Source organism: Plutella xylostella, chromosome 6 (assembly GCF_932276165.1).
Source record: "Plutella xylostella chromosome 6, ilPluXylo3.1, whole genome shotgun sequence".
NCBI classification, from domain to species: Eukaryota; Metazoa; Arthropoda; class Insecta; order Lepidoptera; family Plutellidae; genus Plutella; species Plutella xylostella.
Genome location: NC_063986.1, coordinates 8,990,511 through 9,014,072, shown reverse-complemented (window position 1 = coordinate 9,014,072; position 23,562 = coordinate 8,990,511). Strand labels below are relative to the sequence as shown.

Here is a 23,562-nt window from a genome sequence, read left to right as displayed (position 1 = left end):
ATTTAAGGCAGAGTGTAGGCAGTGTTTCAGTAACTATATTAAATCTGTAGAAGAAAGTATATCTGCAAACGTCAAGCATTTCTGGACCTTTGTCTCTAACCGGAAATGCAGCACAGGTATACCATCAAATATGCAGTACCAGGGTTTAAAGTCGAACGACCCAGCAGAAATATGTGAAATGTTCTCTGATTTTTTTAATTCTGTTTACGAACCTTCCACTTTAAATGTTGCCAGCTGGACTCCTCCTATTGACTTTGAACAGAGAGCCACACTAGTCGCCAATATATATTTAAATAGAGAAAAAATTGAAAAAGCTTTATTAGCTCTCGACACGTCTAAGGGTCCTGGTCCAGATGGCATATCACCATTGTTTTTAAAAAATACCGCCAAATCTCTAAGTAAACCTTTATGTATAATTATGAACAAGTGTATTCTAGAAGGTGTCTTCCCGTCTATTTGGAAACAAGCCAATATCTCACCAGTTCATAAGAGTGGCAGTAGGCAACATGTGGAAGAGTATCGTCCTATATCTATTCTATCGACCTTGTCAAAGCTTTTCGAAAGGCTTGTCTATAATGAAATCTACCCTGTTTTACATAATATTATAATCGATGAACAACATGGATTTGTGCAGGGTAGATCTACAACAACTAATTTACTTATATTTACAAACAACCTTTTTCAAAACATGGACAATAGACTACAAACTGACGCTGTTTACACAGACTTCCGGAAAGCCTTTGACAAGGTCGATCATGAGCTGCTCTTAAACAAAATTGCATTCAATGGAATAAGAGGAAACCTATTGAGATGGTTCTCATCTTATGTTACTAATCGGAGCCAAAGAGTTGTCATAAACGGATTCCACTCTAATACCATACACGTTACATCTGGGGTCCCGCAGGGATCTATTTTGGGCCCACTCCTCTTCATTTTATTTATAAACGATATTAAAACCTGCTTCAAATATTCTAAATTCTTACTTTACGCTGATGATCTTAAGACTTATCGAATTATACGTACTGCCTCAGACTGCCTTCTCTTTCAGGAAGATCTAATTCGTTTCTCAGACTACTGCCTGCGTAATAAACTACAACTAAATATAAAAAAATGTAATATTGTCAACTTCACCAAAAACAAGAATGTATTCAACTATCCATACCTACTTAGTAGCCAGTTACTCACTAAAGTTGATTCTCTTCGTGATCTCGGAGTGCAACTTGATTGTAAACTACATCTTGATGAACACATTAATAAAATTGTAAACAAAGCCTATAAAATGTACGGGTTTGTCATGAGATCAAGTATAGACTTCGTACACCCCTCCACATATATTTACCTTTATAAGACTTTGATTAGGTCCCAACTAGAATACGCTGTTGCAATATGGAATCCTTATTACGCTAAATATAAAGATATTATTGAAAAAGTACAACGTAAATTTCTACGAGCTGTTCACTATCGCTGCGCTGGTTCACGACTACCTTACTCCGAATTAATGCAACTATATAATCTACCCAGTCTTGAGTCTAGAAGAACACTTCTGTCCGCCATGACGCTGTACAACATCTGTCACGGTAGGTATAATTGTACTGAGCTGACTCGCCTCCTGTCATACGAAGTGCCCCGTACGGCGCAGCTGCGCGCGGTGCGCCGGCGCAGGCTGTTCGCTGCTCCCGGCAGCAACACTAACGCAGGCTTGCGCGCGCCGTTGCGCCGTATGGTAGATGACTATAACACATTCTTCCTTGGCATTGATATATTCTCGAGCTCACATTCTAAGTACAAACAAGAGGTCTTGCGCAATCTTAACAATACTAATGAATAAATAAACCTACTATACATTGTAATAATATAATATACACATAAATATATATATATATATATATATATATATATATATATATATATATATATATATATATATATATTTATATATATATATTAATAGCTATATTACTTGATAAAAATGTTGCATTCACGGATGTTTATATATTTCAATAATACATAATATTATTAATATTAATATTATTTGGGGTAATACACAAAATACTTACTTACATTATATTTGCATACATACTTTACTTACTTCATAATTTACACACACCATCTGTTCTGACTGTTGTTTTTGTTATTTAATTAATATTTAACATAGTAATACGTGGATAACGCTGTGGGTTATACATTCTGTCATGTAAAATATTTAAGATCATATATCTAAGTTTTAATGTATAACTGTTTGTTATCCCTAACAAATAAAATAAAATAAAAATAAAAAATAAAATAAAATAAAATAGTACAGTAGATTTAAATTAGATTTTCAGACAACGGGAGAGCATCATAGCGTTGATATAAAGATTGATTCAGTTCACTGCTCTCTCGGCTCAAAACTATCGAAGGACAAGACATTTAAGAATGAATTTAAATTGGTACATCAGAATATTCAGAGTATTTCTTCTAAATTGTTAGAAATAGAACTATTTTCGGAAAAATTTAACATTGATTGTTTATGTATCACAGAACATTGGTTAGACGAGAATAAAATGATGTTCCAATTAAAAAATTACAAACTTATAAGCTGTTTTAACAGAAATATCAACGAGCATGGTGGGTCACTTATATTTCTTAAAGAAAATTGTAAATGTAAAGAACGAAAGGATATAGTTGCTCTTTCTGTTAAACACCATATAGAAATTTCATGTGCAGAGCTTAATAAGTATATAATAGTATGTACCTACAGGCCACCTACTGGTGATTTTATTACCTTTGAGACTGTCATGGAGGATGTTCTAAGGTTAGCTTCCAATAGTAAAAAGGAAGTAATAGTGTGTGGTGACTTTAATGTTGACCTATTAGGTGACTCTCCTAATAGGTCGAAATTGTTGTTACTTTTTAAATCATTTAATCTTTTTAATGTTTTTCTGGAACCAACTAGAATTACACCCACGTCAGCCACTTGTCTAGATAACATATTCTGTAACTGTGAGTTTAAAGACAGTAGTGTGATTAATTGTCTGAGGTCAGACCACAGTGGGCAGACCATTACCTTAGTAAACACTGACAAGACAAATAAAACTAAGGTGAGATGCAGACCGATTACTACAAAGAAAATTGACAATTACTTGAAGAAACTAGACGAAAAACTTCCGAATGTTAAATTAGATTGCAATTCTAATGAGATGTATAGTAACTTGTTTAAGATAATAGCTGATGAGTTTGAGAGTAATTTTGAAACGAAGGAAGTTTTGATTGACAATAAAATTAAATTTTGTGACTGGGCTACAGAGGGTATTCGCAAAAGCAGGGCGACATTATATGATCTGTATGAGATGAAAACATTCATACTCCGACCTGACTTTCAATCTTATGTGAAGAAATATAGCAAGATGTATAAATGTGTCTGTCACTGTGCGAAGACAATTTTTATTAATAACAAGATTAAAGACTCTGCTAACAAATCTAAGGCCGTTTGGACTATTATTAATAACGAAACGGGGAAGAATCGAACACGCGAGACAAATTTATTTTTGAAGGTAGGTAATGACATTATAACATCGGATGATGCGGTGGCGAGGGTCTTTGAAGAGTTTTTTACGAACATTCCTTTAGAGACTACGTGTAACCTGGATTCTTCGGCTGCAGCAGCTGAAACCCTGACGAAGGAGAACACACCTTCAACCGATAAGGAATTTAAATTCAGATATATTAATACATTAACTATTATAAAAACATTTAAGTCATTAAACATGAAGAAAACTGAAGACTTGTGGGGAATGTCAGTTAAATTTGTTCTTTCTATTATTAATAAAATCGCCCCAATTTTAGCTAACATCTTTAATAAATGTATCGCTGAAGGTGTGTTCCCAGATCTTATGAAATTTAGTAAAATTATACCTCTGTTCAAAAGTGGGGATATGGAGGACCCTGCAAATTTCAGGCCTGTCTCGGTTCTTCCAGTTTTGAGTAAAATATTTGAGAGGGTCATACTCAGTCAGATGCTTTTGCATTTCAATGATGCTCGATTGTTTCATAGCCAGCAGTATGGTTTTACAAAAGGCAAATCAACAGCCGATGCCGGTACTGCGTTGATTAAGCACATATTTGACGCCTGGGAAGACCATCACGATGCTATTGGAGTCTTCTGTGATCTGTCGAAGGCGTTTGATTGTGTGGACCATCAGACTTTAATTTCGAAACTTAGATACTATGGAATAGGAGGAAAGGCTTTAGATTTGATATCTTCATATTTAGACAAGAGACAACAAAGGGTCGATATTAACAATACTAAATCACAGGGGGCTCATGTAAAAATAGGCGTCCCTCAAGGATCTATTCTAGGACCATTTTTATTCCTCATTTATATTAATGACTTGCCTTTTATGGTTGAAAAATTGACTAATATAGTTTTATTTGCTGACGATACTTCTTTGCTTTTTAAAGTCAAAAGAAGAGAAAATAATTTTAATGAAATTAATTCAATTCTATCAGACATACACGATTGGTTTACCGTTAATAATCTTCTATTGAATTCTAAGAAAACGAAATGTATTAAATTTACACTGCCGAATGTTAGACAATGCGATACTAACATTATTCTAGATGGGAATAAATTGGACCTAGTTAATGATACTGTCTTTCTTGGGATGACTATAGATTCAAAGTTACAGTGGGGACCTCACATTGAAAAATTGTCTGGAAGGTTGAGCTCCGCAGCTTTTGCTGTACGGAAAATTAGACAGCTGACCGACGTTGACACCGCCAGATTAGTTTACTTTAGTTATTTCCACAGCTTATTATCGTATGGCATTTTGCTTTGGGGTAGAGCAGCTGATATTGAAACTATATTTGTATTACAGAAAAGAGCCATCCGCTCTATATACAAACTTGGTTCCAGGGATTCATTGAGAGAACTATTTAAAGAAATTAACATCCTTACAGTTCCATGTCAGTTCATTTTTTCCAATTTAATGTATGTACGAAAGAATATTTCAACTTTTGATACAATTGGCAGTAATCATGACATTAATACTAGGAACAAGCATAAGCTGGCTTTTCCAGCGATGCGTCTGGCGAAAGTTAATAAATCGTTTTTAGGGTACTGTATTAGATTTTATAATAAGCTTCCAGCAGAAGTTGCTCAAATGCCAGAGAATAAGTTTAAGTGTTACATTAAAGAGAAACTCAGTAAAAAAGCTTATTATAAAATTGATGATTACTTAGAGGACGTTAATGCATGGCTGTGATAAGTAGTTAGCTCTGCTCATATTATTATAATAATTATTATTAAGCTTATATGTATTGTATACCAACTAGTTTTAAGTCTTTTTTTGAAAAGATGGCTCAGGAGTTTCTTGCCTCCGTTCTTCTCCTTAGACAGAAAGAGCCCCCCCTTATCCGAACGGAGAGTAATTTGTAAAAATTGACGTTCATCAGAAAATTTTATATTTGTACGATGAATAAAAAAATTTGAGTTTGAGTTTGAGTTTTAAAAGAGTTTTTTCCTATTTAATTGCAATGAAATACGTTTTTTGCAGCCGCCTTAACGCCGTCTTGACTCTATCAGTGGGCGGAGTGCCTTAGAGGTAGTATCTAGGAGTGAACGGCTTGACCGATTTACCGCTTTAATCGACCGATTTTATGTAGTCCTACTCGCCTTAAGGCGGAGAAGCGAAGTGAAAAAATCTAGAATGTAAGTATACAATAAAAAAAAGTTTTAGCAATCGATGAACAATAAAAGTTTAATTCGATGTGCCTGGCGTCCGACAATCAAAAATTCACACTTAAAAATTCAACATCTCCGTTGCCGTAAAACTAAAAACATTATTTTTTTAGTTCGGATCATTTCGTGTTTTAAAAGCTTTTCATTGTTTTGTAGTGAGCAACGTAGTTACGAGAAATGGAACGTTGCATTCTGTACCCAGCCTAGGGCAAGGAACTAAAACCAAACCTGGATGCGAAAGTAAATTGTAAAAATATTTTCACGGTATTGAAAACTTTATATAAATTGTTAATGAATGTGATAGCAAAAACTTTGTGAAGGTACGATTTACCTTAGAATATAGTTAAAATACGTCTTTTTATCTCTAGAGTTTTTTTTATGAATTAAGCTTTGATAATTAATTCCAAAGTAAAAAGCTTTTTAAACTAATCATTGTTATGAAGATGAACGAAGTTTGTTTGTTATTTATATTTTTATTTGTTATAACAAAATGAATTTGTTTCTATGGGATGATAGTCTCGGATTATGTAAACATACACGTACAAAGTAGAGCAATGAAAAAGTTCCACCTGCCATTCCCGTTCCATATGTCACAGGTTTTTTTTTTTATTGCTCGCGAATGTAATATTATTATAATGTGCAAAGACTAATATAGCCACCGCTCTCTGCAGCATTGAGCATACACAATTACACATGCACAGTCCAGATGGAGTATTAGTTCCGTGGTTCAGCCTAGGGCTGCGACTGGAATTGCTACCGGTTTTACTTTCACATTGCTACCGTAGCATAAAGCGTTGTGTTGCTTTTATTTCAGACTCTTTATATCAGCAGTTTTGTTCGCGAGAATGACTCATCTATTATCTAGCACTTATATAATTTATTTTTGCGAATTTTTGAGTTAGTATCTCATTTTTGTTGGAGAAAAATTTACATAGATAATTACATTTATTTTTGAAAAGAACGTATTTCATTTATTGTTACCATTTATTGTCAACATTTATTGGTTACAATAGTTTAGATAGACAAACATATAAATATACATACTTACATGCCTAAAGTCGGTAATGTAAAAGAACTAAGAAGATTTGAATAAATACGAAATGTATTCAAATACTTTGTCAGTGAAACCTCTGAATATAAAATATCCTCTTTGTACAAAATGAACCATAAGAGCACAAAGAAAACACCTTTCAATATTCCATACATCATCATAAGATAAGGAACGCCCAATTTGGGGCACAAAAAAGATTTTGATGTATTCTTGTTCCTACGTGGCATCAATCACTACACATAATCTCGACACTTGTGAAACATAAATAAGGTTTGGGCGTTCTACCCACGGCTTTGTTACTCTTGACTGAGAGGTTTCTCTCCAATATTACTGGTTTCCTTTTTCAAATTATCTTAATTTTACTTACCAACATAATTTATAAACATCCCTTACCCTTTTCAACTTGCGTACTGCAATTAATTTACAAAGCGCGCAAATCTGCTGGTCTTCGACGGAAAATTGAATTTGCCTCTTGCCTCCACTCGACATCGGGTCGAAATGTTCAATACTAGGCCGCAAACACACTATGCGCAAGGGAATTTAATTTAATTATTTTATTGTATTATTGGCTATGTACAGTCCGGTAGGTGTTTTATCCCTTATGAAAAAAGAGTGAAACTTTTTGGTTTATTATCTGACTTGATAGAGAGTTCTCATGAAAAGCGATTCAGCCGTTCAAAATGTACCTACTTACCTCTAGTACGCATACTCATTTTCTAATTAATACATAAGTTAGTATCCACAACATGCTAAGATAGATTTTTATTTTCCAACAGAAGTTTTGAAATTATGTATTGTTCGACGATGTACACGCAGCCCTATAGTAACTAAATCAGGATTCATCAAATGGGTATTATTATGGGATATTGGCTATTTTCTCCAACTCTAGTAGTTGGAAACATCATTTTATTGTGATGTTCGTGTACAATATTTATAAATAATGTATTCGTAAGTGATTTTGCTACTTTGTTAATTTACGTATCATTTTACATAGTTAATTTACGTAGCTGTGCCCGACAGGGTGCATAAAGTTTGAACACCTGTAAAAATTAATTATGGATGCAATAAAAGATTGAGTATTGAGTATATACCATAGAAACCGTCACTTTTGGAGAAACGATTTTGAAAAGAAGAGATAGTCGTTGTTGGCATACAAGTTGATCCTCTGAACATTAATCCTTTTTATAGGGAACTCCCTCACCGATGCTTTCTCTATCTGTATATGCAGCTTTGAAATAGATCTAACATGATTAGTTGATTATAATATTATACACTAAAGTTGACCTCCATTGTACATTGTACAGGCTTAATTTACTAAATGTTTATTAAAGATGAGGAAAAAATTGGGGTAAGGTTTTTCAAAAGATCCAATTAACCCCGTTTCACTTAAACGGGATAAGTGGTCAAAATGAGAACGCAATATTATTAAACATTTAAACCTGTGTTAAAAAATATGCATCTTAATCTAAAAATTGTTAATCTTAATAAATATTTATCGGTAGGTATGGAAATCTTAATCTTTTTAGAAGTTATCAGTTCGTTGCAGATATATTATGGGTGCATAATAAAACGTCAATAATAACTACATTGGCATAATAACTAATTTTGAGAACCTTTTCAAGTGAATAAGGATAAAGTAATGGATAGTAAATCTGTTAATATGTATTTATTTTTGTTCTTTCGCCAGTATTTCCGTTAGAGTCCGCCGCAACACTTTCCCGAGCCGGTTCCTTGGCAGCTCATCCACGAACCGCACTCCGCCGCGCAACTCCATGTAATGTGCCACCTGGAAAAAAATAGTATATATATAGTATATGTATAGAATATAGTATATAGGTAAATATCCTTTGTCCTGAACGACTGACTAAGGCTGACTCCAGTGCGGAGCGAGGGAGCGAAGAATTTGACCAATGAGATAGCATAAAAACTCCGCTCATACAATTTGGGCTCCAGTCATTGGATGATTTTTGCCTCGCACACCGCTCCGCTACCCCGCTTCGCCCTAGTGGACAGGCATAGAATCAACAGCTTTTGGACTGTGCCAAATCGCGGGGCCCACTAACGCGAGTTTATTTTTAAATTGTGTCGTTTTGTTAGGGAAGGGAAGTAAAGGAGAGGTGTTCATGAAAGTTCTAAAAACTATTCCTATCCTACAGCCACTACGCGGGTTGTGCCTCTTGTAACGCGCGTTCGACCAAACATAGCGCCAAACATAGTATTTATGGCAAACCGACGTGACGTTTATCTTCGTCGAAAACGAACCCGTGTAGCGGCAGCAGATAGCAGTTAAACAGTACCTTATCCTCAACAAATTTCACTAGTTCCTCCTCACTGACGTCAGCACCCGGCTCAGTGACCACGAAGGCGGTGGGCAGGTCGCCCAGCACGGGGTCCGGGGTGCCCACCACGCACGCCTCGCGCACCCTCGCGTGTCGGAGTAGCACCTCCTCTATGTCTACTACTGCTACCTGGAATGTACAGAGTGTTTGGATAATGTTACACCTAAAGACACTGATCCCTATCTATGCGATGATGATGATAGTAATTTTAAGTTTATGTATGTATATGTTGTGTATGTATGTATGTATCATGTACATAATTATTTACTTATATTGTATAGGTATAGTTATATTAATATTTTGGTTAGGTACTCAATTTAGACCATCTTCTATCGTAAGCACTACCAATCACTTTTTCAACATCACCAAAGGTTAACTGGTAGAAAATGCTGCTACTGCTAGCATTAAGCTCGCCTTTGTAACAATTTATTTTGTTCAATAAAGAGTTTAATAATAATAATAAAGACAGTGGTAATGATTGGACGCGGAAAGCTTTAAATCGCATCCAGTGGCGTGCTTTATGAAAGACCTCCGTTTAGAAGTGGACTGTGTGGACTCTCATGTAACCCATATTATGCATAAAATACTAGTATAGAATAATGGTTACAGCACATATGCCTAGCGTAAGGCCCGGGTCTCCTGTTTTCGCCGTAGGTCGCGTCCAGCGTCTCGCCGTAGGCCGCGTCACGATGCTCACTACGTCTACGCGCCGTCGGCGTGTGAGGGAGACCGCATCAGTACATTTCTATAGTGAGCATCGTGACGCGGCCTACGGCGTGACGCTGGACGCGACCTACGGCGTAAATAGGAGACCCAGGCCTTACGTGAACGGATCTTCTGTCGCGAGCTCGCAATCGCGTGGTTGATAGAAGATTCGTGATCGCGATCCGTTTACGTTACGCTTATATGTGCTGTGACCTTAATATTTGAAGCTACATCTACCTCAAAACTGTCATAATTGAGGCTATCTTTAGCTCTACTCTTGTAGAAGAAGAAGTGGTCATCATCGTAGTATCCGATATCGCCAGTATTGAAGAACCCCTCCGCGTCGAGTATAGGATCGGAGACGTTCAAGTATCCCTTCATTAGCCCCGGGCTCCGGAGCCACATCTCACCAGGCTGGTTGGGGCCGAGCAAGCGGCGACTTTCAGGGTCTACTATCTAAAACGAATATAAATTATTACATTATTATTATTATTATCTGACCTAGAAAATATTTTTTACCTATTAAGGTAGGTAGTGCCCTATGGCCTACTTATTTAATTTATTAAAATATATAGTAGGTAGTTTGTAAATACTTAATATAATAATATTTGTTTATGCTAATTATTAATAGATTTACGTGTTTGTAGTAGTTTTAATTAATATTAGAATACAAATAATAAATTATTACAAAGAGTATGTTTGTAAGTATGTTTGCAAGGAAGGTATTCATAAACTATAGATCACACAATTCTCAAAAGTGCGTCCTTTTCATCGGCATTGTCGACGCCGTTTCTCCATACATTTATGACAATCCGTTTGGACCTTGTCAAGAAAGAAAGTAAGAAATAATTGTACTCACCTTTAATGTAACATTAGGCACTGGCTTGCCAATGCTTCCCCGTTTGGAAGCCCCTGGTTTCCGTGTTTCACATGTTATAAAATCCGCTTCCGACATACCGTAACCTTGTAAGAACTGCACCTTTGGATTTCTGTGAAACAATAGTAATTGTATGTTATTATTGTATTCTCTCTTTATCAGATACCTTGTTTACAATTAAAGTGAGAATAATTTAATACATATTGAACTTGTGTTTTAAATAATATTGTTTCTTTAATATTTGTAGAATTTAATATTCTAATAAAGTAGTGGTTAGGTAAATTCAGAATCCCTTTATATTATCTGCATACTCAATAGAAATATTACGCATTTTAATAACGGCAACCATTACCTTTTCATTAAAAGCTCTAATAAGTTTCCATTCAAGCTACTGCCAGCACACAAAACAGCTTGTAGTGACTCAAACGCGTCGTCCTCGTCCACTTGCGACAGAACATTCAATACGGCTGGTACCGTCACCATCAGGTTTACCTGAAAGTGTTATAGTTACTGTATTTATTGTACAGCCACCAAAATACATAGATATGCACTTTGCACCCTCAGTAAAAAAAATGATTTTTCGACTTTTATGCCGAGTCGCACAAAGGATCTTTGAACTATAAGATTTACCGTAAATCTGTCGGTCAATTTCATACACTGCCAAAGCAAGGCAGTATTAGATTTCAGGGTGACCTATTATGAAACTCAGCATTCTATGGACAATAGCTGATTTGAATATTTATAAAAAGCTTAAGTAGTATTTAAGTACCTTATAATGTTGAATGTGGTATTTGAGGGTATCTGGCGTTACATACGGGTGGTGCACCAGAGTCCGCCCGCGCCTCAGAACCGCCAGGGCGAAGATACTGTCATACGAGTGGTACCACTCGGAGTCACAGTATATCACCTTGAAATTATCTTCCATCAAACTAAAATAAAATAAAAGCTTTAAAATATTTCCTGTTTGAAATCTCGGATAAATGGAAAACTTAGTATGCTATGGCATCTTTTTTAAAATACGTTGAATGAATGAGTAAGAAATAAACATCCATACAAACTTTCACTTTTACAAAGACTCCAGCTGAGGGCTAAGTACGAGTAGGAGTTCTTAAACTTTCCTGTTTAGTTTTCACTGCCTGTAGGGCAGTTATTAAACTCCGGGTGATGATCAGTCGATTAGTAGAGTTTTTGGATTTGCACAGAATAATTATGTTACACGTATATTTTTATTATTATTTTTTGTTATACTATAGTTGCATTAATTATAACTATTATTACGAAAAGAATATTGCTAAAAAAAATCTTTTCTTCTTACCCATCCTTTTGTACATGTTGCAGCAATGTGACATGGGTATGTGAAATAATTTTGCTCGTGCCAGTGGTTCCAGAACTGTAGAAGGATATGGCCACATCACTCTGGCCATTCACTGGAGCTGGTTCAAATAACTGAAAGTCTACAGTAGTGGCCATCAAGCGAGCTACAGGAATGGCCGAGTCCGGGCCATCATCCAATGTTATCCAAGTCTCAACAGAATTCAATGATTTAATTGCATCGCCATACTTGTTCCAGAATAATTCACTGAATATGAAATACTTTGGTTTGATTTGATTTAGCCTGGGTAGTATAATATCTGAAAAAAAAGTTTAAAATTGTTTACTTTATGAGTACATGATGTAAGTACATAATTTAGCGTGTATTTCGTCAACATAAGTACGTGGTTTGGCAACTGAGAAGTAGCGAGGAAGCTAATGTGTTCAATGAATGTAATAAGCAATTCTCCCAAAGTAAACTCTAAGCTATTCATAACAAGTAAAAAAAACTACTAACCTAAACCTCCGTCATAATCGACGGATGTGAAGGTGGCTCCAGCCATGATGACAGCCAGCAGTGTCGGCAGGAACTCATTCCGTCTCTCTGACCCAAGGGCCACCACGTCCCCTTTCCTGACACCCTGGTCGTACAGAGCGTAAGACAGGTCTACTGCATACTGCGTCAGTTCTTTGTAAGTTAACTTTTGGCCGGTTTCCGTCTCTATCTGTTGTAAAAAATAATATTGAGAAGTAATATTCTGGTTTATATTGATTTTAGCCAATGGAGATGGGATGAACTCTTGCTTATTGTATAACAAAACACAAGTGCTAAAAAATGTGGTATTTGTCTAGTATGAACGGTAGCTCAGTTGGTAAGCGCACTTTTCACAGGACAGAGGTGAATGTAAATACTCGTAACATTGCGTATGCAACATACAATTAATAATACAATACAACCACATTAGGTGAAAGAAAACATCGTGAGGAAACCTGCCAATCTGGATTCGTTTAGTAAAATAACGACCTAACTCAAGAAAACCGGCTTCTTTGGAAATCGCAATAAACCAGAATGGACTGGGTTAATTTAAATAACATTTTGGGTTTTGTCACTCGTATTGTACTACCAAATCTGGGATATCTAGATGTGGGAAACCGTGGGTACGCGTAGTGGGAAATTGGTCAAGCTTAGAAATACGCAGTGTAGACCTTAAGGGGATATGCGCAAATGTTCCATTCGATTGAGCCGGATGCTGACACTAACAGCCCTATCCTGAATACAATAGAATAGATTTAATATATTTTATTTAATGTATGTTTATATAATTATTTATGTTATCTTTCTGTAAAATTTATGTACCAATAGGTTAGTTAAGATAAAAGTTAATTGCAACAAAGGCTCCTAGACAAACCTGTGCCTAAATGTTTAAATCTTAAGTTTATTTTTTATGTGTTATAAATAAAATACAAATACAATACAATTAGACAATACAATTTAATAGACATCCCCTGGGTATTATTTAAAAAGTTTAGTCCCATGAAATCAACCATTTATAAATAAAAATCTATTACGTTGCTGGAGTTGACGCTGGGTTAAGTATAAAACAGTTTTAAAAAAACTTACCAAAGCTATTTTATCACTGCCGCTGTGTTTTCGGAGGTTATCTAGCATATGTTTTCCAAAATGACAATGTGCAGGGATAAGGGACTGTTCATCACTTTTTATGTAAAGCGGATCGTTTAACATTTTCACTCACTCTATCGACACCAACGACGTACCAAAGTTCTAATAATTAACTAAAACTTAATATCATTTGGAAATATATTTATAACGCTATAAAAAACTTTAATATATTAATTTATTCAAATACAACCGATGAAATAATGTTCCTAAATTAAACAATCGAATATTTTTAAACTTGTTTTTGCGGAAAACTTGTTCTAGCGTAAAGAAATGAAGCCCTCGGTAAACTAAACATTGAACTTATAGGTAGATATTTAAAAATGTACATACATTTTAATATTGCTAAGTACTTCGCTTTTGAAGTATTATTCGTTACACGTGTAGAAAGTATTAATTTTAGCTGTTTGGATGTCAATCCAGAGGCGTGTCAAATTCTACAATGGTACACTTTATTTCCGTAGAAAATTAGTTAGTTAAAATTGTCTTAAATGTACACTTAAGTGTGATGCTTAGAGGTCACAAAAGGTTTCAGAATTCCTAGTTATGGTTTTACACCGATTGACAAGCAAAAACTAAAAACAAATCTGCTACGGCGCCATATTATACAGTCATATATTTTAACACCAATAGAAAACCCGTAACTCTGAGATAGCCCCGTACGTAATATTGGTCACTACCCACCTTAACAACTAGGTCACATCGTGCCTTAACAGCTGGTTTGAATAATGTTTGAACACGTAAATACGGACCGTATACTGGCGATTAATGTGTACACACCGCATAAATAATGGGCAATGCCGGCCGATTTACGTATTATGTCGATACATTGACAATAATGTTGATGTTCGACCAATACCGACCGGTAATCGGGGGTTAATTAAATGTTTGCTTATGCTACCAATGGCCTGTGGGTGCTATAAGAATTACGTGCGGGTCGGATATATTACCACCTATTAGTACTTTGCTGAGATTAGGTTCTGCTTCCATTTATTTTTTTGAAATTGATTATTGCTGCAAAAGTATTTATTTAGATTTAAATAATGATTAAGTTATTTTATATCAGACTTTTACGGGTACTCTCTATTGGCAAACAAAATAGTATGGTATAAAAAGTTTTAGTTTAGAATAAGTTATTTAGATTGTATTGTGTACATAGATATTTACAGATTGGAATAAAAAGGCTTTACTACTTTTTTTAGTTTCCTGCATAATTCATTCTCCACTGAGATATGCCTTTTCTGAAATTTGTAATGTAAATTTATTAGGTGTATGTAATAAAAATAATTAAGTACCTAAGTCATGTTTGTGTGATAGTGTGAAGTTGTTAATTTGATAATAAGTAATAACGGAGGTGACATGCATGACTTATGTTTGACCTTACATTTTGAGTGTCATTTCCTTGAATTGTGTTAAAAAAACTTAAGAGGGTCAATCTTACATCATAAACAGGTCCTTAATTTGAAAAAAATATATTATGAGATCTTTTCCTGCTAAGTAACGTATACATACAAATATTTTAAAATATATTAGGTACAAATCTACCGAACTCAAATCAAACCCTTTCCTGATGGTGTGTCCATAATTTATTGGTTTTATTTATTGGGCGAAAGTCTGAAGTGTCCTACAGCATTCGTCGGCGCGGTGCGTTGGGCAAACACTGGAGGGTCAAGTCGCTTCATGAATTTCAGAGTGCCTCTCGCTCGAGGCAGCCGCCTCCTTAGCTGCCCCATTGAAAACCTATAGTGGGAAACTGACTCAAGCGTCAAATGCATGAAAATCGCGGGCCAAAAATGCAGACTTTTACCCTACGGTCACAGCATTTGGTGTATTACCATTTAATCATTTAACCACGTGACTTAAGAACGCAAAATGGAATATTTATAAAGCGGTTGATATCGTTTAGCATGTGTCTATATTTATAGCTATGGTAATTAGTCTATATTTAAATGGTAATAATGCCTTTAATGCTTGAAGGGCTCTTACAATCAAGTCTGCCGCCAAATTTGTAGGATAGCGTGTGTTGGATAGTTCTGCCCAAGGACCGGAACTACACTCACGGGCAATGAAAAGGTTCCACTGAGAAAATCACCAAATTACTCCTATAACGCAATGATGCAACATTGGAGTACATTTAACAGAGCATCAGGTTCTTACCCACCAAAAACAATAATATTTTGTTCAAATTTTAAATTATATGTTTGAATAAATTTGGGTCGTTTGATGTCGGCATTTTGTGAGGGAAACTTTTTCATTGCCCGTGAGTGTAGTTACTAAGAAAAAGGTTCAGCCACTTTTTAATTCACAAATTGGAACCTAATACATTATCTCGACTGAACCCTTTAGATGGATACCTACGTACAAACCTTCACGTATATATGTGTATAATAGGAATACCTGTAGATACACCGATTTTGAGGTAAGTATAATATTTCATAGCGATGTAGCGAATACCCCCAAGTGTGCGGTTTACCCCGCGTTTGAAGCCATCCCCAGGTACGCTGAAGAGATCTGTTTGGTCAAATTATTATTAGCAACTTAGTTAATTACCTACAGTAAACAAGCTAGAAGTATAGGCTTTACTTGACTAGCTATTGCTTTAAACTCGATTTGCCTTATAAAACAAAGCTGCTTTTACAATATGTACTTAGTAATGTTATGTCTATAGTGCTAATTAATAATAACATAAAATAAATTAAGCATGTGATATTATATAAGTAACTCTATAGGCAGACTTGGTGAGCTTGCACCAAATATTGAACGTGTTTTAATGTACTGTCGTATTGCTCTGAAACTATACTGTAAAAGCAAGCCAGCAATCGATCTATAGAGCTTCCACTATGTTATTGTAATAATAATAATAAATAATAAATTTCTTTATTAGATTCGAAAAAGAGTACAAGTTAGTAAAACTAAGATCCCTAGCTCCCCCACTAGGATACCCTGTGTTGGGGGCGCCAGTCTCTTTCGTTCTTAATACATTGTAACAGTTAAATAAGGTATAAGTGAGACTTATCAAAGAAATAAATAAGCAATACTGTAGGTAACTTAGAGTTGTACATAGTTTTTGTATCTTATCATCTTAATTTATAGTTATTATTTGATGTTTGTGTATGGGTTGTGTGTGTGTGTGTGTGTGTGTGTGTGTGTGTGTGTGTGTGTGTGTGTGTGTGTGTATATGTGTGTGCTAGTTACAGAGAGTGCGTGAGTGTGAGTATGTGAGAAGAGTTTGAATATGTTAGTGCATGTAAAGTATATGTAATGTAAGTTTGAGTTTGAGGGTGTGTTTATTACTGTGCGTGGGGATAATGAATTGAAAGATTCACTTTAGAGGAACAAGAATTCGTTCAGTTTGAAAATAATTAAGTCCTAATAACCACTTTTTCAGTTTTTTCTTGCAAGTGTATCTGGTGCAAGTCAAAATTTTTAGTTTTATATCTGCAATACTATAGAGGAATGGTCCTCGGATGCATGGTGCACGCCTAGCAAAAGCTGTGCGCGTGTGAGGCACCAGCCATACATTTTGTCTTTTCCTTCTTGACAAAATATTTAATGTAAATAGACCATTTCTATGGTACCTTAGGACAGTCGACAAAATGTATAGCTGCCTGACATTGAGCACTTCACAGTCATGGTACAGATGCTCGGTCGGATATCTAAAAGGCTTCCTATATGCCACCTTCAGAACGAAACGTTGAGCACGTTCAGCAGCTATCATGTAACTAACTCCAGCACCGCCCCACACTACTATGCAATACGTTAAGATAGATTGGACTAAAGCAGTATACGTAAGCCGGATAAGGTCTTTGTTAGCTATCATTTTAAGTTGCTTGAAGCAGAAGGTAAGTTTTCGTATCCGTCCTCGCACTGCCTCAATTTGTTTGTCCCAGACGAGTCTATCATCCAGCACCACACCCAGGTATTTTAAGTAGGAGACTCTTTCTAGTTGAGGGCAATTGCAAGGCGAACCGGCTCTGTCGCGGCTACATTGGTGGATTTTAATATTTATAGTTTTAGTATGATGTTCTCATGGGGAACATCATGCAATATTTTGAAAAACAACATACCACTACCAGTAAATACGCGTTCTGCTTCCTACTAGAAGGTAACGGGCCTACAAAATCGATCGAAATCATTTGAAAAGGACGCGAGCACTGCTTGGGCCGTCCCATCTCGCCTAGAGTGGTGTGGTTGGGTAGTTTATGAGAAAGGCACACGGAACAAGATGAAACAAACTTAACCACGTCAGCATGCATACCTGGCCAATAATAGCGTAAGCTTAGGCGGTGGTAGGTCTTAAATATGCCCAGATGACCAGCTGTCGGCTCTGTGTGATTCTCCGAGACAACTTGCTCGCGTAATTCACTGGGAACAACCTCCTTCCAAGCAAACTCTGACATAAGGGGGCTTTTGTTGATGTTTCTTGTCAACCGATAGAGACAATTGTTCTGAATTTGAAAATTTTGTAGCGAAGAAGGCGTATTTAAACAAGAACTATACATCTTCTTGTACCAAGAATCGCTAGTATTGCTGAAAGAATCCGCTGTAGAGATGGCGGATACAGGGATGGCTCGTGAGAGTGCATCTGGAATAACGTTATCAACCCCTTTACGATGCTTGATAACGAAATTGAAAGAAGAGAGACGTACACACCATCTAGCGAGCCTACCTGTGGGATTATTTAACGAGAGAAACCACTTTAACGAAGAATGGTCCGTGTAAACGGTAAAAGTTTGCCCATTTTCTAAGTAGCAACGCCAGTGTTCGAGTGCAGTGAGAACAGCAAGCGTCTCCCTCTCGGTAATGCTGTAGTTTTTCTCCGCACCTGTCAGTGACTTGCTCATATAAGCTACAGGACGTTCCACACCATCAATGGTTTGCGTTAGCATGCCACCAATTACTTGCGTCGGTGTGGACCTCGAATGGAAGGCTGTAATCAGGACAGACAAGAACAGGCGCTGAAACAAGACACTCCTTGAGTTTTCTAAAAGCCACATCTGCTTCGTCAGTCCAAACAAACGGTGGAGCCTTTTTATTGCTCGAAGTTAGTTTATTTAATGGGCCAGCGATGGTACTGAAGTTTGGAACGAATCGGCGGTACCATGTAGCGGTCCCAAGAAATCGTTTTAAGTCCTTCCTACAGGTGGGAGTCGGGTAGTTAAGGATGGCCTCGACTTTCTCTGGGTCGGTACGTAGTCCATTCATGTCCACTACATAACCCAAATACTTAAGCTGACTACGGAAAAATTGACATTTGTCGATGTTAATAGTCAGATTTGCCTGTTTTAGTTTCTCCAGGATACTGTTAAGTAGAGAGACGTGATCCTCAAATGTACTGCTTACTGTCACTATATCGTCAAGATACGCAAATACCTTCAAATCGAACTCCGGACCAAACATCATATCTACCAACCTTTGCTGAGTCGCGGGCGCGTTCGTGAGACCAAAAGCTGTGGTCTTAAAACGCAAAGTGCCACGACCAGGAACGTAAAAGGCGGTCTTATTGCGGTCCTGCTCTTCTAACGGAATTTGCCAGAAAGCTTTCGAGAGATCTATTGTACGGAACGACTAAAAGAAGTTTTGTTTTATTTGTAAATAGTTCATAGAAATAACTAGATCAAGTAGTTAACTCGATTACGCTCGCGAAGGTTCTGAGCGCTAAGATAAATACTTACTTATGTGTGTGTATAGATATAGATATAGTTTAAGTATGTACCTACCTACTAGTTGTTCGAGCATCTACCTACTTTAGTAATAATAATAAATAAATAGTGACAGGAAGTGAGGAGGCCAGCGCCATCTAGTAGGAAATAGCATAACGAAGTAGAACAATAGTGCACTAAATAGACCATGTAGTTCACCTACTCGACAACAGATGGCAGCCCCATCTAGAACATTCTACTTCTTATGAGTCTTTTCTAGAGCTTCCTGGAATTCTCTATCTTCGGTAGAGATTAGTATAAAAGGCAGACGCCAACACCTCACAGCAAGTCAGTTTAATAGAAAGAGTGAAACAGTAAACATCTCCAGTGAATTGTGAACAATAATACCAGTGTTTTATTTCGAAGACTCAACAGGCTAATATATAGCTACCTCTACATCAGTGGCATTTCCTCATCTTCCTGAAGAACCAAACAGGTGCAACCGCCACTTCCTTCGCACCGTATAGTAATAGTTCATGAAACGGTCGAAGTGATCCGCACATTTGGTCCATCGGAGCCGGATTGAAGACTTTGGAATGCCTGTAACGAGGTCCACGACAGGGAGGCTACAGCGTGGCGGCCTAGAACAGAGGCCTACTGAAGAATCGTCGGCCGCCGGCGCCACCGCCTCCACCGCCACCGCTACAGACTCCGACACGCACACGCCGTCAACCGCCGTGAAAGCATCAACATCGACGGGTGTGTCCACCGGAGTATCGACGCCGCCCTCGTCTGCCGCCAGGGTGGATAGCGAATCGCCCCCCATAACAGGGGGGGCACCGCTCCCTGTGTTCGGGGGAGTACCGCCACCGCCCTCCACTGCCGCGAGGGTGGTTACAGCTGCTGCCGGAACGCCCTGCCCACCGTCATGCATCCGGGCTACTCCGCCAGCGTCTACAGCAAGATCGAAGGCCAAGTCATTAAAGGCACGCCGCATCGCCGAAGCGAAAGAAGAATTAGCGTGTCGTCAAGTTGAAATCGCCGAAGCAAAAGAAGAAATAGCACGTAGTAAAGAAGAAATAGCACGTCGTAAAGCTGAACTCGCCGCCGCCCGTCTCGCAGTTATTGAAGCTGAATCCGACACCGATGATGACGACGGCAGCATCAGTACCGAGATGGAGAGTACGCTCAAGGTCGACTCGTGGCTCAAGACACAGCAGAATGTACTGGCCATCAAGAACGAGCCTCACTCCGCGTCAGCAGCACCACCACCGCCAACAAAAGCTGCTGAGGAGTCCAGACAGCATGATGAGGACTACGTTCTACCGCCGCCAGTCGCCACCGCCGTCGACCCTGCCTCCACTGCCGCCGTCCCTGTCGCTCAGCCGCGGACAAGCGACTCTGTGAGCCTCACTGCCCTCGCCGAAGCTATTGCTCTAGCTGCAAGAGCCGGGGCGCCGCCGCCACCACCACCGCCACCGGCTCCGCGTCACATTAGTGAGCTACCGTACTTTAGTGGCGCGCCGCACGAGTGGCTACAGTTCAAGACCGCCTACTACGAGTCCGCCGCATCACTCGCGCCCTGCGACAACATGGGGCGCCTACGTCGATGCCTGAAAGGAAGAGCGAAGGAAGCTGTCAGCCGCCTGCTCATCACCAGCACGACGCCCGAGAACGTGATGAAGTCACTCGAATTGTGCTTCGGGCGCCCGGACAGCATCGCGCTCGCCGAGTTGGAACGTCTGCGCGCACTACGCCGGCCTACGGATATCGCTACAGAGTTCTGCTTCTTTGCAAACGAAGTAAGCAACATCGTAACGACACTTCAAGAGCTGCACCGCGACCGCTACCTCAACAATCCCGAGATCACGCAGCTCACAGTCGAGAAGCTCACCGCCGCCCACAAGCTTCGCTGGTTCGACTTCTCCGCCGCACAGTCGCCCGAGGAACCCGACCTGCTGAAGCTCAGCCGCTTCCTCACTCGGGAAGCCTCGATATGCGGGCCGCACGCACATGAGAAGACGTCGAGCATCGCCTACGAACCGAAGCAGCAGCAACAGCAGCAGCAGCCACACCGCGCACAATGGGCATATGCAACAACAGAACAGAAACCTACGTGTCCAGTGTGCTGCAACAGGGGCCACAGCCCAACAGAATGCCGCAAGTTCGTCGAGAGTGACGTCGACTCACGCTGGCACCTAGCGAAGCAGAGTAGGCTCTGCTTTAGCTGTCTACGCTACCGCAGCAAGACGCACCGATGCAGAAAGAGGAAATGTGACGTCAACGGCTGCGAGAGGTTACATCACCGACTCCTACACTTCGTGCGCAAAGAGCCCGAAGCCAAGAAAACAGAAGCAGTCGCCTCTACATGGACACCGAAGCGAACGAAAGCGTATCGCAAAATAGTAAAGGTCCAAGTCTCCGGACCGGCGGGAGCGGTCGACACATGCGCGCTCCTAGACGACGGATCTACAGTAACGCTCATCGACAGTGAAATCGCACAGAAGATCGGAGCCAGGGGGCCCATAGACCCTCTCTACATAGAAGGTGTCTCCGACACAAGCGTCGACGAGTCCGCATCGCGTCGCGTCGCACTCACTCTCAAGGGTGCGAGTGAGACGCACACAGTCAACGCACGCACAGTACAGAAGCTGCACCTCGCCGCCCAGCGTGTCACCGAGCAAGACCTCGCCGGCTGCCCTCACCTGGAAGACATCCAGCACGAACTGAAGCAAACAGACATGAAGCCAGGCCTGCTCATCGGGCAAGACAACTGGCACCTGCTGATGGCGGCAGAAGTGCGAGCGGGACAGCGACACCAACCAGTGGCTTCACGCACACCACTGGGCTGGGTGTTACACGGTGCACACACACGCACACTAGGACAGCGTGTGCACTACGTGAACAACATCGTCAGCATCGAAGACGAGATGCAGAAGAGACACTTCGCGCTCGACTCATTGACGATCATAACAAAGAAACGGAAGTCCGACACTGAACAGCAAAGACTCCAGGACTCTACTACCTGGCACGGCGGTCAAGGTCGACAACGTCGTCGTGGTGGCAGACAGCAACCTACCACGCAACATGTAGTCGAAAGAACTGGTCACGTCTGCCTACCTCGGAGAAGACAGCCTCGTACGAGCAGTCGACGTTCAGACCAACAGAAGGACCCTCAGAAGACCGCCCAAGAAGCTGGTGATCCTGCCTACAGCTCCAGTCGTTCCGACCAAAGAATTCAACGCCCTGCAGGCGATGACCGGCGGGAGAGATGTACGGAACGACTAAAAGAAGTTTTGTTTTATTTGTAAATAGTTCATAGAAATAACTAGATCAAGTAGTTAACTCGATTACGCTCGCGAAGGTTCTGAGCGCTAAGATAAATACTTACTTATGTGTGTGTATAGATATAGATATAGTTTAAGTATGTACCTACCTACTAGTTGTTCGAGCATCTAGCTACTTTAGTAATAATAATAAATAAATAGTGACAGGAAGTGAGGAGGCCAGCGCCATCTAGTAGGAAATAGCATAACGAAGTAGAACAATAGTGCACTAAATAGACCATGTAGTTCACCTACTCGACAACAGATGGCAGCCCCATCTAGAACATTCTACTTCTTATGAGTCTTTTCTAGAGCTTCCTGGAATTCTCTATCTTCGGTAGAAATTAGTATAAAAGGCAGACGCCAACACCTCACAGCAAGTCAGTTTAATAGAAAGAGTGAAACAGTAAACATCTCCAGTGAATTGTGAACAATAATACCAGTGTTTTATTTCGAAGACTCAACAGGCTAATATATAGCTACCTCTACATCAGTGGCATTTCCTCATCTTCCTGAAGAACCAAACAGGTGCAACCGCCACTTCCTTCGCACCGTATAGTAATAGTTCATGAAACGGTCGAAGTGATCCGCACATCTATACTTGACAAGAATTTAGCATCTCTGAGATTATCCAAGATCTCAGATATGTATGGAAGGCTGTAAGCGTCTTTTTTAGTGACCGAATTTAGTTTCCGACTATCCAGACAAAATCTGGGCTGTCCATTGCTCTTGTAAACTATGAGGACTGGAGAAGACCATTCACTCTCGCATGGTTCCACAACGTCAAGACTCAGCATCTCATCTACTTCCTGAGTCACGATGCGTTGCTTTTCAGGAGACATGCGATAGTATCGCTGACAAATAGGAGGAGAATCTCCAGTATCGATACGATGAGTGATTAGAGAGGTTCTTCC

General features: G+C 39.1%; 2 protein-coding genes across 2 annotated transcripts; one reads left to right on the top strand and one right to left on the bottom strand.

The window, feature by feature from the left end:
* Positions 1-8,334: 8,334 nt before the first annotated feature.
* LOC105385837 (4-coumarate--CoA ligase 1) lies at positions 8,335-13,809 on the bottom strand. Its single transcript, XM_011556282.3, has 9 exons — positions 13,624-13,809; positions 12,520-12,727; positions 12,007-12,322; positions 11,461-11,620; positions 11,044-11,183; positions 10,674-10,803; positions 10,052-10,270; positions 9,068-9,238; positions 8,335-8,556 (listed from the first exon to the last, which is right to left on the bottom strand). Exons 1-9 carry the CDS (start codon positions 13,744-13,746, stop codon positions 8,437-8,439), a joined length of 1,587 nt encoding a protein of 528 aa, XP_011554584.3. The 5' UTR covers positions 13,747-13,809; the 3' UTR covers positions 8,335-8,436.
* A 6,109-nt stretch (positions 13,810-19,918) lies between these two features.
* LOC125488672 lies at positions 19,919-22,610 on the top strand. Its single transcript, XM_048621851.1, has 2 exons — positions 19,919-22,364; positions 22,453-22,610. Exons 1-2 carry the CDS (start codon positions 19,919-19,921, stop codon positions 22,608-22,610), a joined length of 2,604 nt encoding a protein of 867 aa, XP_048477808.1.
* The last annotated feature ends 952 nt before the right edge of the window (positions 22,611-23,562 follow it).

Coding starts and splice junctions, on each gene's coding strand:
- LOC105385837 (XM_011556282.3), bottom strand. CDS start 13,746: ATGTTAAACGATCCGCTTTACATAAAAAGTGATGAACAGTCCCTTATC. Junction 12,323..12,519: donor CGATTATGACGGAGGTTTAG/GTTAGTAGTTTT, acceptor CTTTTTTTTCAG/ATATTATACTACCCAGGCTA. Junction 11,184..11,460: donor ACCACATTCAACATTATAAG/GTACTTAAATAC, acceptor TAACACTTTCAG/GTAAACCTGATGGTGACGGT.
- LOC125488672 (XM_048621851.1), top strand. CDS start 19,919: ATGCCTGTAACGAGGTCCACGACAGGGAGGCTACAGCGTGGCGGCCTA. Junction 22,365..22,452: donor TACCTGGCACGGCGGTCAAG/GTCGACAACGTC, acceptor ACCTCGGAGAAG/ACAGCCTCGTACGAGCAGTC.